Raw genomic sequence first — 15,892 nt, 5'->3', positions numbered from 1 at the left:
CTTGTTGATTTTGGAAACTTGGGGATGTCGTTGTTTGACTATGGCTAGGACGTGGTTCTAGTACGGGGGATAGTCCCTTTATATGGTCTAGTGCGCACATAGGGAGGTTACCCATGGGCTAGTAACCCTAAAGTAACTATGTTGTCGGTCTGATCCGGCGTGACGTCCTAGTATCCACTTTGTTTGATTTCGCATTTCATTTTCAAGTTGATAACTAGATGATGTTGTAACTTGTTGTTTCTTATTTGTCGTTCCATTTTAAGTTATAGGATGTTAACTTTGCGAAATTATGCTTTATGCGTTGTATTGGAAGTTCCAATGTTGGTTAAATTGCATCGATATTGAAAATCGTGTTTTAATGTTCTAATAAAGCTTAGGATTGATCCTATTGATTCATTTATAACATAGACGTTAGGTGACATGAACCACTACTGTTATTTTGTGCTTTAGATTCTAAGTTGATGGCTTTGAGAACTTAAACCTTGTTGCATTGTACAACATGCTCTTTTGTTGTTGAATTGCATGGATAATGTGATTCTTGTTAACTTGTATTCAACTATGCTTTTGTTATGTTGTATGGATTACTCTAGACCTAGTTCAATTGCATTGAAAATGCAATTCATGTTAATATATGCTCAAGCATTCTTCTTATCGTGTTCTTTAGATTATCCCAACCATGATTCGTTTCATACACGTATGTATATCATGATTCTTGTTGCTTAGACTCTAAGGTAGCTTAGGATGCTCCCCAAGTCTCACTTGGACATAGACGTTAGGTGGCATGAGCCCCTTTAACATGTTTCATCTTAAGGTGATAAATTTGTAAAATGCAAGGTCGATGCATGCTCATCTCCTACGAGTAGCTTTATGTTACTCACCCCTACGATACTGGGGCATATTTCAGGTACGAAGACTTGGTTCGTGACGCCTAGCATTCCTTGGATGTCGTGTAGCTTTCAAGTTTCCATTTCATGCGAATGTTAGCATGAAATGTCATTTTGTAGACTTATATGTCAAAATATGTATATTTGATTCCATGTATGTAATGTGTACTTAAGTACACTCCTTTCAATGTATTTGATATGTATGAGATGAGGCCGGAGGGCAATGACTATTATATTGTATCATATGTATCTTTTGATTTCTTGAAAAGCTATGAAAACCTTGAAAAATAGCAAGTCATTGGTTCACCATAGTTGCATCGGGTGTGGTAATTCTGTTTTCATTCTTTCATATGGTCTTATAAATCATGTTTGAAGTGTAGCCAAGGGCCAAACGGTCATTTGACCCCGTTTTGTATTTTTGGATTCCAAGTTTTCATTCCAAGTTCCATTTTTGCCTTTTTGCCCGTTGGGGGGTCGGATTTTGTATCGGCTATATTTTTAAGCAATGGACCATTGTAGCGCATTTAAATAGGTAAGTTACGTTTGCGTGCATGGTCGTTTCCGGGCAAAACCTTATCGTTTGTGTTTTGAGCCTCTTGTGAATTCATTTCGCATTTTTTTTGCTTATTCTGATTTAGGGGCATTATGGACCTTTCACATCAATTTTATTTTCTTCTTTTTGACATGGTTGAATAGAAAACATGATTTTAGGGGAGGTTTCTTCTTCGTGTTTTTCCAGAAAATGTCGTCTTGGTACCGGAAATCCCTCGTGAAGTTTTAGCTTCCAGTTTTCATTTAGCAGCTTTATGACCCTCTTGTTCAGTTCTGATCTAGGGGCACTTTGGGGGATTCTACAGTGAGTTTTTTTCCGATTCCGTCTGCGCTGTCGGGTAGAAAACTCGATTTTAGGAGGGGTTTCTTCTTCGTGTTTTTTCAGAAAAACTCGTCTTGACCTCCGTTTCAAGCCTCAGTTCTGGGCAAATAAAAAAAAAATGTAGCAGCAGCTAAGGGCTGCCACCAGCCATGTCTTTGGGTGCCGGCGTGCACGCCGGTGGGCTCGCGCATGGCCGTCGTGTGCGCCATGGCCCCTCGTCGGGCCGCCGCGATGTCAATTCTTCTTTTGGGCTTTTCTCCTTCGTCCGGATTCCGATTTAAGTGAATTTTTTTTTGAACTTGACTAATTTTTCTCGCTGTCTTTCCAATAGTGTGCTCGGTTGTACCCCTTTCTTCCTGGATAATTACCAGTTTACCCTTTTTGCTTTAAGTGCTCGTTTTTCTTCGTCATGCTGTTTCTCCTTCGTTCGGACTCCGAATCATGCGATTCTTGAGTCCATCTTGATTAGTTTTTCGTTGTCCTTCCAGCGGTGTGCTCAGTGGCACCCGAATCTACAGTTTTTAAAAATGACTATTTTGCCCCTGGGGGCTTATTTGTCATATTTTCGATCTTTTGCTTCCGCATCAGTTCTTGTTGAGTTCCACGACCTCATAGAAGGTCACTTTGACTTCTTAGAGTCTTGTTTTTTGTTTTCGCTTCCGCATTCAGATCCGTTATCGGATCATCCTTACGGTTCATCATAGGACACGCTGGCCTAAAAACCAGGGTCGTCACACTTCACATCAAATGAATTTTGAAGATGAAGTTTTGCCTTAGCAATCCTTGAAGCATCATCACCTGCAATAATGATATCATCCACATATACTAATAACATGATGCAGCGGCCATCATAGCGACGTCGAATAAAGCAGGCATGGTCTGAGTAGCTGAGCACAAAGCCCACGGATAGAACAATATCACTAAAACTACTGAACTATGCTCTAGGAGATTGCTTCAGACCATAATTAAAGAGACTTCTGTAACCGATATACTTTCCCAGTATACTCCCCCTCAGCCCAAAATTCAGGGGGTGGATCCATTTATATTCTCAAGTAAGTCTCTATTAAGAAATGCATTCTTGACATCTAACTGATGTAAAGGCCAAGAATGGGCAACAGCCAAGGGGATAAGCAGTCGCACAGACGTCAACTTTGCCACATCAGCAAAGGTGGCACCAAAGTCTTTTCCCGGAATCTGAGTGAAGCCTTTAGCCACCAACCGAAGCATTATACCGATCAGTAGAACCATCAGCTAAGTACTTCACACTAAAGACCCATTTGCAGCAAACCGTTTTCTCCTAAGTAGGTAAAGCAACAAGTGCCCATATATTATTATGCTATAAAGCATCCATTTTTGTTATCATAGCAAACACCCAATTGGGATCTTAGAGGGCGTCTCACACTGATCGAGGAATATAAATGAACCCAATCTTGCCCAGGAAGGATATATATGCACCTGAAAGACCATCATAGGAGACATACTGGGAAATAGGGTGGTTAGTGCTACTAGAAAAACCATACCAATTAGGAGGGTGACAAACACAGGTAAGATAACGGGATGTATGCTCGTGAATGGTAGGAACCATGGGAAAAGGAGAGTTGCCTGGACCCGATTCAAAAAATGATTCTGGCAGGGGAGGTTGAGTGTGATGGCAACGAGAGTAGACTTGCAAAGGCAAAGAAGAACCCCACATGGATGGAAAAGGAGATTTTAGGACAGCGTTATCTTCAAATATAGGAATAGGATGGGCAATAAGAGAGATCTCCTTCTCCAGACCATAAGAGATAGAATCTTGTACCACAAAATTAGTACTATAAAAAGGAAAAGTTTCATGAAATGTCACATCAACAGAATGGTACATATGTTTGGTTAAAGGATCATAACAACGATAGCCATTTAACATAGCAGAATACCCCAAGAAAATACATCTAATAGATTTATCATCAAGTGTATGATGAGAAAGACTACGGTTATGAACAAAACAAGTACATCCGAAAACACGAGGCCGAATGTGAAACAAGGTACAATCAGGCTGGAGAATTTGAAGTGGGGCCTTACCACCCAAAACTCAACTGGGAGTACAATTAATCAGAAAACAGCTGTAAGAACAGCAATATGCAAATAGAATTTAGCACATGCATACCACTCAAAGGACATCAGACCACATACATAAGATGACAGTTTTTGCGTTCAGCCACTCCATTTTGTTCAAGATTGTAGGGGCAAGTGAGTTGATATAAAATCCTCTTTTTATTAAGTTCAGTCCGAAACTCATTCGAAACATATTCACGCTCATTATCAGAACGAATATTACGGACTACAGTGTTATAGTGGGTTTTGATCATTTGAAAAAACTAGGTAAATAGATTTCTTTTTCGATAAAGAAACCCAAGTACAACGAGAATAATCATAAATAAATGTCACATAATATCGATGCCCTGAGAAAGCAGTGACTGGGGAAGGCCCCAAACATTAAAGTAAATAAGATTAAACATACTACGAGCACGACACATATGAGAAATATAACTAGTTCTAGTATGTTTAGAAAGCTTACAAACTTCACATTGAAACTTGTGATCCTTACATGCTTTATTTAATGAAGGAAATAACAAACATAGATATTGAAAGTTTACATGCCCCAAACGGGCATGCCATAGACTAAAAGTGCAAAAAGAAACATTATAATTAAGTACTAGAAGCAGGTAGGACAGACGCTTGAAGACCCGTTCCTAGTGGTTCCTTAAAGTAGTAAAACCTATCATGCTCATAACCCCTGCCAAAAATCCTATTCGAACGAAGGTCTTGCAAAAGACAATGATCTAGTAAGAATATAACTGCACATTAGAGGCTTTTTGCAAGACGACTAACAGATAAAAGGTTAAAGGAAAATTTAGGTACATAAAGGACAGATGAAAGAGTAATATCAGGAGACAGACAAACATCACCCTTACAGTAAATGTAAGATGTAGAACTATTCACAAGACACACAGATTGGGTAACAAGTATGACACTAGAAGAAAAAACTGATTACTCACCAGTCATGTGATCATTGGTGCAGAATCCAGAACCTAAGTAGGCTGGTTAGCCATAACATGAAATGCAGTAGGAGCACATATAGCAATAGTGGTAGTGGGAACAGTTGGATGAGCACCAACTCTGGAAACAAGGGAGCCAAGCTAGTCCTGGATCTACCTAATTTGGGACTGAAGCTGGCTTAATCCAGGAAATATAGTAGGTCCATAAGTAGTAGTAGGAGTATCTGCAACAGCATCAGTACGAGAAGAACCAGTTCTGGATGAACGGTTCCTAGCGAATTTTCGCTTCAATTCAAGATGAAGTTTGAAGCAGCGAGCCTTACCATATCAAACTCCTCCATAATGGTGATAAATAATCTAACCTCCAGTCGTATGTGATCCAGAGTTGGTTACAATAGCCATACTATCCCCAGCAGGCTCAAACACTGGTGGAGGAACAAGTGAGGGTCGTTAAACGGTGCCTGCGTTCTTCACCATCAACAGCAGCAAAGGCTTACACCAGGGTTGGCATTGGTGATGCATTCAAGATATGAGACTTAAGTAGTTCAAATTATGGGGGTAATCCCATAAAAAATTGATAGGTTTGCGGGCGGTCAAGACGTTTAATAAGAAAAGAGGCTGCCTCGGGAAGAAATTCACTTAGAGGCTTATATTGAGCCAGTTCCTCGCAAGGAGATCTCAAATACCCAAAGTAATCAGTTATAGACAAATTCAGGCCTTCCTGCGAGGCCTTATTAATGTTTTGGTATAACTTAAAAATACGAGCATCATTCCTAGAATGAACATACTTTTAATTCAATGTAGTCCACAAGTCATGAAAAGAGTTATAACCACTTGAAAATATTATAAATTCGTTCCTCTATAAAATTAAACATCCATCCTAAAATGGTGCAATTGTCCACATCCCACTGAGCATATTTAGGATCTTTAATATCTGGCATCTTTTTAGTACCCAAAAGCCACCCTGATTTGCCTTTTCCACCAACACAAAGGCGAAGGGAACGAGACCAGGATGCAAAATTATGGCCATTCAATAGCACACTAGTAACTCATTGAGCCAATGTGTTTTGCGCAAAAGAGAGAGTTTCTTTATTATTACTTGAATCAACCATAATATTAAATAGACCAATTCAACGAATCACCAATAAGTTCAAATAAAGGAGGAATAAACTTGATTTTGATCAAACTAAGAAGCCAGAGACACCGAAGTTCGATCCGAAAACGTTGCCGAATATCCCGACAGCCCCAAAAAATTCCAAACATGTTTTCTGACCTTTAGTGCATGAAAAAAACAAAGGGAATACCCCTACAGGATCGAACCTAGAGGAGATTGGCTCCCCCTAGGACTGTCGCAACAGCAGCCTGAAGAAGCGAGAGTCTGCGATGAAAAGAAAGAGGGAAGGGGTTGTGATGAGATAGAAAGAGAAAGAGGAAAAATGAGGTAAAAGAGGGAGAGAGGAGAGTCATAGGTTTGAGGCTCTGATACCAAAAAGTGATTTAGTAAAATTGGCGTACTCAATTTGAGAGCCTGACTATCATTATATACAAGTAGAAAATTACAAATATAAAAAGAGAATAAAAATCAAATCGATAATAAAAATCCAATCCCTAAACAAAAGCCTAAACATAAGCCTATAATGAAGACCCAATAAATTTCCACAATCATCGTGTCAATCTAGAGATATGATTTCCTACAAGCTTGAACCGATTGCACTTCCCTTAACCAAAAATGAAAGTTTTGTTTTAAACCAAATTTTATTACCTTTTTAATTAGAATTAAAGAGATGTTTTGGCACGAATTTGTGGTGTTTTCTAACCTTGTTAGGACTCTCTAATTCTCTATATAAACTCATATTCACAAATGCTTAATTACGGATTTTACATTAAAGATTTTCATAACCTTAGAAAGACTTTGTGTGAGTTTTTAGAGTTCATTATTTTTCTATTTTTTGATAGAACATACCTCTATACAGAATGATTTAGGTTATTTGTTTATTAATATTTGATCGAAATTAGCGTGATTGAGATTTCATATCTATCGGTCATAAAACAGAGTTTCGTTTCAACTTCATAAAATCACACTTTGAAGGGGTCAAGATGCTCATTTAGTGTTGGTTGATCTACCAACAATCCTTCTACATAAATAAAGCATAAGCCTGAGGTTGAGAGCTGTTGGATGGGGGAGATGCAAAGTTAGGAATTGTCAGTAATTGATTTTTGGTAGAGTGATAGGGTGTGAGCCTGATTCAGAGACGATTGTACTTTGCTTAATACATAGTGGATATTTTTACTTAGGGTGGTGTAAGACCTCGAGATTTTCCAAGAACAATTGGTCTTTTCTGCTAATCAAAGTTTTCTTGCTAAAAATCCGTTATTGCTCCGAACTCACTTTTTATTTTACTTGCTTTGTGGATGTTTACTTTACTACATTTATTTTGTTATATTCAAGTTAATCAAAAATTGAATAAACGAACATATTGAATCTATTCACCCTTTCTATATTATTTATCCATATTATATCCCTCAACCACTTTGCATTATACAACTCACGCACGCCCGACCTGTTACACATGACTCCCAAAGTGTCCAAATTCAATATCTTTTGGGAATGTCCATGTTAACACAAAACTACAAACCTACTTGTCTCAACATACCCATTGTGGATGTTTAGGATGTGATTAGATACTCATTGCCTATTCTCTCAAGTCGTACAAGAAAACTGACCATGCAGATGTATAATGCCAATTATTATGTATTATGTTAATTTGACGAAGATAGAGTTGACCGGCACTTGCTAGGAATGACAATGGGATGGATACATAACCATAGAATTTATTTTATTTTATTTTATTTTATTTTTATCACCTTGCAGAGGCGGGGGGACTCACTGTTGAGTCTTCTTTTTTTCTTTATTGATTTTTCTTTTCATTTTTTTTTAAAATTTATTATTAATTATTACTATATTATTATTATTATTAAGTTCAATAATCCGATGCTACCTTTGCAATTTACTTGGCAATGAGGTTAAGCATTAAGTCATGTTCATTTAGTGCCACCCCATTCCCCTTTAGATTTATATCGTGCTGCCAATTAATGCACTACCTTTTATATTTTATTTTAGAAGATTTAGAGAATATACAATTTTATTTTAAAATCCAATGCATCGAGCACACAATAGGCCACCCCATCCCTTCAAGAATTCCAAGCAGCCCCAGCACTTGATCCATCCATGATCCATCCTAACTCAAACACATCCATCGAATTAAATTAATGGCTCTCACCACTTCTTCAATTACAATCTCTATGCTTCTCTTCTCACTAGTTGTCATTGCTTCTGCAAATGGATATGGCTATGCCCCAAAGCCAAAGCTTGATAAATATCCCAAGGCAGAAGATAAGCTGCTCTCCCAAATCATAGGCATTCAAGGGATTATTTACTGCAAATCCGGCTCTAAACTCATCCCTCTTCAAGGTAATTTCTACACCTATATCAATTTTTATTTTTTTTTCCCTGATAAACATAAAGTTATATATATCTTTTACAAATACAAAGATTTTATTTTTCTAACCAGAGAAGCTTCAATATGTACTCATATATGCCTCACTACTTGTGCATTACACGTACAATGCCCATAAAACACATACACAAAGGGTAGTCTTCTGCTTTCGTTATTAACGATCAAAACAACATTGACTATGAACCAGCTCCTATCACCATCTATTAATCCCTCCGACCCACAAAAAATTTCCACCTTTTCATTTTCATTTTCATTTTTAGCTGACCCAAAATAAATGTACGTCCTAATTGAAAACTCAATGTACCTTCTTCTTCTTCTTCTTCTTCTTCTTCTTCTTCTTCTTCTTTTATTTATTATTATTTTTTTTTTACTGTTTTAGGAGCTGTGGCAAGAGTAACATGCCTTGCCGTTGATCAGCATGGCTATAAACCGGCTCCTATCACTATATTGAGCTGCCCAACGGATGCAAAGGGTTACTTCCTTGCTACGTTGTCTCCTTCACAGCTTGAAGTCAAAGAATGCAAGGCATTCCTCGAGAATTCGCCATTGGAGACATGCAAAGTTCCAACTGATATCAACAAAGGGATCAGCGGCGCTCTCCTTCCTTCTCCTCAACTCCTTAGTGACAAGCACATGAAACTGTTTTCCGTTGGACCTTTTGTTTACACATCAAAATCTAAACCAATCTCTAAGGGTTATTAGATTTTACATATATATAGTGTCATTTGATCAGATGACAGATTCATAATTCTTTTTAATTGTTTGTACTTGTTGAAACTTTAATTAATAAAATTACTTTTGTGGTTCTATGCACTATATTTTTTAAAAGTGAATTGTACTGCGATTATCGATACTTGATGTGTTGGGATTATACTTATAATTTATGGTCTAATTGACACTATAATTTTATACTGTTGAATCATAGTTTTCTAACTTATTTGGTGAAATTTAATCCTAGTTATTCATATCTAAGTTTCCATTATCAAAATGGAGATTAAGTATGTTTGTTTATAGAAAAGTCGTCCACCCATTGTCGTCACATATAAAAGGGTTTCATAACCCTATAAAGTTCTAATCGAAAACTCTCAGAAAAAGGGTAGAGCACTATGGTTGGGATTATACTTGACAATTTGTAGTCTAATTGACACTATAATTTTATACGGTCAAATTATGATTTTCCAACTTATTTGGCCTAACCATTAGTATCTAAGTTTTCATGATAGGAAGGTAAATTAGGTATATTTGTTTATAGAGAAGCCATCCACCTATTGTTATCATATATAAAAAGGTTTCATAACCCTAATCAATTCTAATGGACAACTCTCAAAAAAGGGGTAGAGCACCCTAAAGACATTCTGCAAGAAACTTTAAAAAGGTTAGGGTATTTCAAAGGTATTCTGATATTTAATCTTTAATTAAGTACTATTGTTTAATCGTCTCTTTAATGTATTCTTGATTTTTACATGTGAATTATTATATTAAAATCCAACCATTGGTATCAGAGGCATACGTTGATTGATTTTTTATTTTTTATTTTTTGAAATCAAGAGAAGAAAAATTAAATACAAAATATGGATTCATATTAAATTTCAGATTTTATAGTTTGATTGATGGATCGATAATTTTTATATTCGAAGGCTTAATTTGGGTCTATTACTTCTTTGTAGTCCCGTTGTATGGCACGTGGCTCAGATTGGAGTGTTATGTTTGCATTAATTGTTGTCACGTATAGAATATGGAGCTTTCAATTGATATATATGTGTGAACACGGTTGCTAGAAGACATGAAACTGGGTCTCTGTGTGCATGGGATTGCACTGTTCCGAGCAACTTCCAATTTTATCTCTTCGGTTCATATTAGTCGTGCCTATTGATTCTGTATGTATGATATATTTAAAATATATGATTGTTCTTCCTCGGTTTAGAGAACAATTGATTGGATCAAGCTTTTGTATTTATGATTGTTCGCCCTGGGTTTAGAGAACAATTGATTGGTTCAAGATTTTGCATGTTCTTGGGTTATTTAGATGATCATTATAGATGATGCAGTGGTTAATCATGATGCCTTGTTAAATGTGCCAGGCCAATTGCATGAAATACTTAAATGATTGTTATTAGCTGTGTAAAGTTTGGATAATGGATATATATTATATATCTGAAAATATATATGTATATATAATAGAGATATATATATATATATATAAAAGCTTGTGATTTCTTTTTGAACCAAAGCATCATGAGATTACGGCCTTGATTTGCGTGCACTACATACCTTGTTTCTTAAGGAATTAATTGTGTCAAGTATATATTGTATATACAGTGAAGGATTAAATTACTTAACGTTAGGTTTAAATTTGGTCAAAACATATGATATATATATATATAATCGACTAATTTTGTTGTCAAAATAAGTTCTCAATTCATAATTTAGGAAAAATTTACATTCTGTCCAACTTGAATTGGCTCAAGAATCTTGCAACAAGTTTAACTTTTGAGGCTTTTGGTATTTTTCAAGTCTGGCCAACTTGAACCTGTTCAAACATGCTGAACGAGATCAAGTATCAAAAGTGTTTTTCCGAATTTCAGTACTGGCCAACTTGAACCGGTTCAAGTGTTGATGTTATTTTTATTTTTTATTTTTTTTCGAAAATCACACTGGCCATCTTAAACCAGTTCAACCATCCTGAACCAGTTCAAGATCTTCAGATCTGTTTTGGTAACTTACCTTACTAGTCTGTCTTGATTCCTATCGAATTCCTTCCAAAAACTTATGCATGAAATTGACTTGATTTCCAAATATTTTTAGCTCTTCCAAACTTTTATATAATAATATCTCTTTTATTCAACATTAAGATACGGCTTTTTGGAACGAAAATTCATTATTTTGTAACTTACCATTATTTATTTTATTTTTCATCCTTCTCTATTCTTTTATTTTATTTTTTTAAAAATAAAAAAGTTAAATATCAAATTTCTACTCTCTATTTTGTTTATATTTTGTTTTTCTTCTCGAGGACTCTATTTTTTATCAAATCATTCTTTGCTAATCTCATTTGACATTACATTCTTTTTAACAAAAAATACTTCCTTTAACACATCGAGTTATTGAAATAAAATTGATCCCATTTGAATCCAATATGTTATTTAGCTACACACAACACACACAAAACCATGATACCAAGTTAAAATTTTGATGAACATTATTCAATGATCTAGTTAGTAAAACGCCTAATTCTCCGAACGAGTGTGTCCGTATCGAAATCCTCTCTCCCTAATTTATGACGATGATAAAATTGTTAAAATTTTGATGGTGTCCTTCCCTCTGCCATTTTGGTCAACAAAAGAAATAAACAAAATAGCTACTGTTACCTCAACATTAATAAATAAATAAATAAATAAAAAATTAAAAAAAAAATGAGAAAGAAAAAAGTTTTTCATAAATGGACGAGAAGGGAAGATTTTGAATTATAAACCTGAGATTGGTTTGGTTTGGGCTCCTTTGCATTAGAAAGTAGCAAGGCTTCGCTTTTTACTTGTTTCCTCTCCTCATTGGGCCTTTCTAATGGGTTGGGCTAAGCTTTTTTGTTAATTATCATTATATATTATGTTGAATGAGGACATACCCCAGCATTGAGAAGATTGTAGAGGACCAATTCATGCATAATTTTCAATAGGCTTGGCCGGCAAGAAAGATCAAAATGAAAAGTCATCTAGAAGTCCTTTCAATTGAATTGTCCATGATTTACAGGCTTTGTAGAATCATACAAGGTCCTTCCTTCATACATGGTTTTCAAAGGTTTGGTAGCCAAGAAAGTTCAGAATGAAAATTCATAATTTCCAGGCTTTGTACCTATATATATCATTGGATATGAATCCCAAGACAAACCAATAGAATCATACAGAATCTTGAAGAGGTTCAAGCAATATACCAAACAGAAACCTTGTTCTTACTCTCTTTTCTCCTCATTCCTTTCTCATAATTTGATAGAAAATCTCCATATTTCGGAGTCCTGAAAAATGTCTCCTCAAAGAATCCCTGATATGAAAGCTGTATTTTCCGCAGCAGCCTCTCTTGCAGCTTCGGCAATGCTCATTCGAAGTGTTGCAAATGAATTCCTCCCACCCGAGATCCAAAACTTCTTCTCCTCCGGATTTCGTCACCTTTCTCATCATTTCTCTTCTCACTTCACCATCGTCATAGAAGAATTTCAAGGGCAAGTCGTGAACCAAGTTTTTGAGGCAGCGAATGTATATTTAGGCACTATAGTAAACCCATCAACTCAAAGAGTGAGATTGGGTAAGGCAGAGAACGAGAAGAGAGTAGAAATCACCATTGATAGGAACAAAGAGATTGTTGATAGTTTTGAAAATGTACAAGTAAAATGGAGATTCATTTGTACACGAGTTGACACGGTTAATTTCAGACATCGCCCTGATCTTAATGCCAATTTAAGATCAGAAATCAAGTCCTATGAGTTGAGCTTCCACAAGAAACACAAAGAGAAGGTGCTGGGTTCATACTTGCCATACATTTTAGACAGATCAAAGACAATAAACTAGCTTTGAACTAGCTTCTCTGCATTCAAGCAACTAGCTTTGAACTACCTGGGGCTTTGCCACCACCAGCTATTTGATCAGATTGAAGGACTCTTGAGGGAGCTAAAGGTCACCCCTGCAGAAGTTGCTGGAGAGCTGATGAAGAACACCAATGCTGAAATCTCCCTCCACGGCCTTCTCAAATTCCTTCACAATAAGACGGGTGAATGCACTAAGATGATTACTAACGATAATTTAGAAGCAGAAGCAGAGGAGTAAGGAGAAGGAAGGGAAAACAAGGACCAGGAGGCAATGGACCTGTCCTTAAGTCTTCTAACACACTCGAATATGCAATTTACAATGAGCAAAGAAAAGATCAATTGACATGAGTATTAATTATATGATTCTTTCTTGAATATTTAATGAAGAATTCAGTGTAATAATTTACAATGAGCAAAGAAAAGATCAATGGGCAATTTTGTTTGTTTCAAAAACATATTTCTCATCTCAAGTATCAACATATAGTTTTCACAGAATATGTTAATCACCTATTTGTATAAACTAACCATAAAAGGTCAACATAAGCTAGGGTAAAAATGTCAAAAGATGCCAGGCTATCAATCTTGAGAGTGAGTGGCTACTGCCTTCAATCAGTTTAAGGTGTTGCACGATGAAAATTAATAATTTGTGGATTTGAAAGGTGACAGAATAAACATTCTACAGATTTTTAAAAGACTCGTTTTTTTTCATCTAGTATAGAAAACATTATATTACATGTACATCATATGAAACGTTTTTGAGTTAAAAACGAGTACTTTTTGTCAGAATTTTCTTTAGTAGTACATATATATGTTTAGTATATGTTGATGATAGTTCGTGATGATACGAGGAGATCATTCCACGTTTGTCGGGGGTGCTGAGATCAGAGGCTGAGTGGAGCTCCAAGCTAGCACAAGGGATTTTCCATAAAAGAGATTAAGAGAGAGAAGGCAAATTTGCTTAACACCCTATGGTAGCTCGGCCTTTAGAAGACCATTCTTTATAGTTATAGTTGTGCCTTTGTATTTTTCCACCCTCCTAAATGGTGAGAGTTAAGCCCTATTTATACTACTTTCATTTGGGTAAAGACCCTTGGTTATGAGAGCTAACTCTCTCTTTATCCAGTGGTCACTCTGCCTAGGTAAGGATCCCCGGTTACAATAGTAGCTCTTTCTTTATCCAATGGTCATTCTGTGAGATATATATTTAAGGGTAAAGTACAATAAACCCCCTTCAACTATACTCAAATGAGCACTAAACCCCTTGAATTTCTAAAGTGGCAGAAAACCCCCAAAACTATTCTGTTTTGTTGCAGATTACCCATTCCAGCAAACTTCCAATCACAATTTACTCACGTGACAAATAATAAATGATCTTATGACCATAATGCCCTTATGAAAATGAAAAGACTCTAATGCCCTCTTCTCATGCCCATAATATATATACATACATATATATATATATATATATACATTGATCTTCTCCTCTCTCCCTCCGTGTGTGTGTGTGTGTGTGTTGATTGTGCGGTTATGTAGTTCTTCAATTACTGATTAGAGAACGAAGAATTTTTGGAGGAAGCTTTCGCCGGAGAAGAAACAATTGCAGAAGACGGCATGAGATTCGTTGGATACAGTAACAATTGCAGTGGACCATCTGTTTTGATTTCACTCTCTTGAATTTTAAGAAGCAACAATCTTCTTATTTTGCCAACCCAAATGTCAGGTGTTCTCAACATTCTTCCTCTATATCGAAATTAGAATCCAAATCAGAACTCAAATTGGAATCGAATCACATAAATATGTTTGAAAGGAAAAGCGAAAAAAAAAAATTTGTTTAAAGGTCCACAACACCGTCATCGGCCAAAAAAAAGAGGTAAACTCCATGAGCAGTAAAATCTTCACAAAAAGCCCAACTCCACAATCACAAACTACGAGGTAGAATTTTTGTTAACTTCCAGGAAACCCTCAAGTTGAAAGGAAAGAAGAGAAGGGCTTTTAAGAAGATGAAGAAGGAAGAGGCACAGAAGGCTCTGTTGCTGGAGGATGAGAAGGTATGAATTAGAGTATGGAGTTATTGGGGAAAGGCGTAAAATCGGCATGGTGTTGACGCCGAGGAATTGAAGAGAGTGGTGATGGTGATAATTGCCATATGTTTATATTTATCTCATTGGTTTATTGTGATAAGATTGCTTATGTGTCAAAATTTTAGTGGCCCTTTGGATTACACCTCATTGACCTAATTTTATAACAATTCCTCAATGTTAAACAGCAGTGTATTGTAACCTATGAAGCACGGACACGGATAGACACACGATAAATTTTAAAAAAATAGGATACGGACACGGCGGGGATACGCCTATATATAATTATATATTCAAAATATAATTACTAAAATCTTGTACAGAAAAATAAAACAACAACAAAGAACAGAATCAATTTCAATAATTTCATCTTTGTTATAAGAAAAATATAGACAAGACAAAAGAGAAAATAAATGAAAAATAAAGTTGATCCAAATTCCTAAAGAAGATGTGCGGAAGAGACATAACTATAATGAACTAAATATGTATATGAATAAACATATATACTTTTAGTCTTTCACAAAGTTTTGTTCATGTAACTTATATATATATATATATATATATATCTTGTTCATGAAGAGAGATAATTGAAGAAGAGGAGAGACTGAGAGGAGTGAGAGAAAGTAAATTTTGTCTCACAAAAGTGTCGGACCGTGTGTCCGAGCCTCGGACACGCGTGTCCAATAAAAAATAATATTTGGACACTTTACAGAAGTGTCGGACACGTGTCCGAGCCTCGGACACGGGTGTCAGTGTTCGAAAAGTATCCGACAAGGGTACGGGGCCCCTGGGAGGAATGTCCGTGCTTCATAGATTGTAATTCTGTTTAAGGGGTAAAAAAGTGTTTACAAATTTCCGGTGATGAAAGTGGACCAGAATAACTTTCTCTGTCCTAAGACTAAACAAAATTCATAGTTGGAGGGGGTT

At 36.1% G+C, this 15,892-nt stretch overlaps 1 protein-coding gene across 1 annotated transcript; it reads left to right on the top strand.

The window, feature by feature from the left end:
- The first annotated feature begins 8,063 nt into the window (after positions 1-8,063).
- On the top strand, positions 8,064-9,013 carry LOC132309132 (protein SEED AND ROOT HAIR PROTECTIVE PROTEIN-like). The gene is made up of 2 exons (XM_059807480.1): positions 8,064-8,265; positions 8,691-9,013. Exons 1-2 carry the CDS (start codon positions 8,064-8,066, stop codon positions 9,011-9,013), a joined length of 525 nt encoding a protein of 174 aa, XP_059663463.1.
- The last annotated feature ends 6,879 nt before the right edge of the window (positions 9,014-15,892 follow it).

The sequence above is a fragment of the Cornus florida genome, unplaced genomic scaffold (assembly GCF_030987335.1).
Source record: "Cornus florida cultivar Cherokee Brave unplaced genomic scaffold, ASM3098733v1 CherokeeBrave_3.0.0_Hap2_Chr05, whole genome shotgun sequence".
Classification (NCBI taxonomy): domain Eukaryota; kingdom Viridiplantae; phylum Streptophyta; class Magnoliopsida; order Cornales; family Cornaceae; genus Cornus; species Cornus florida.
This window is presented reverse-complemented; position numbering and strand designations above follow the sequence as displayed.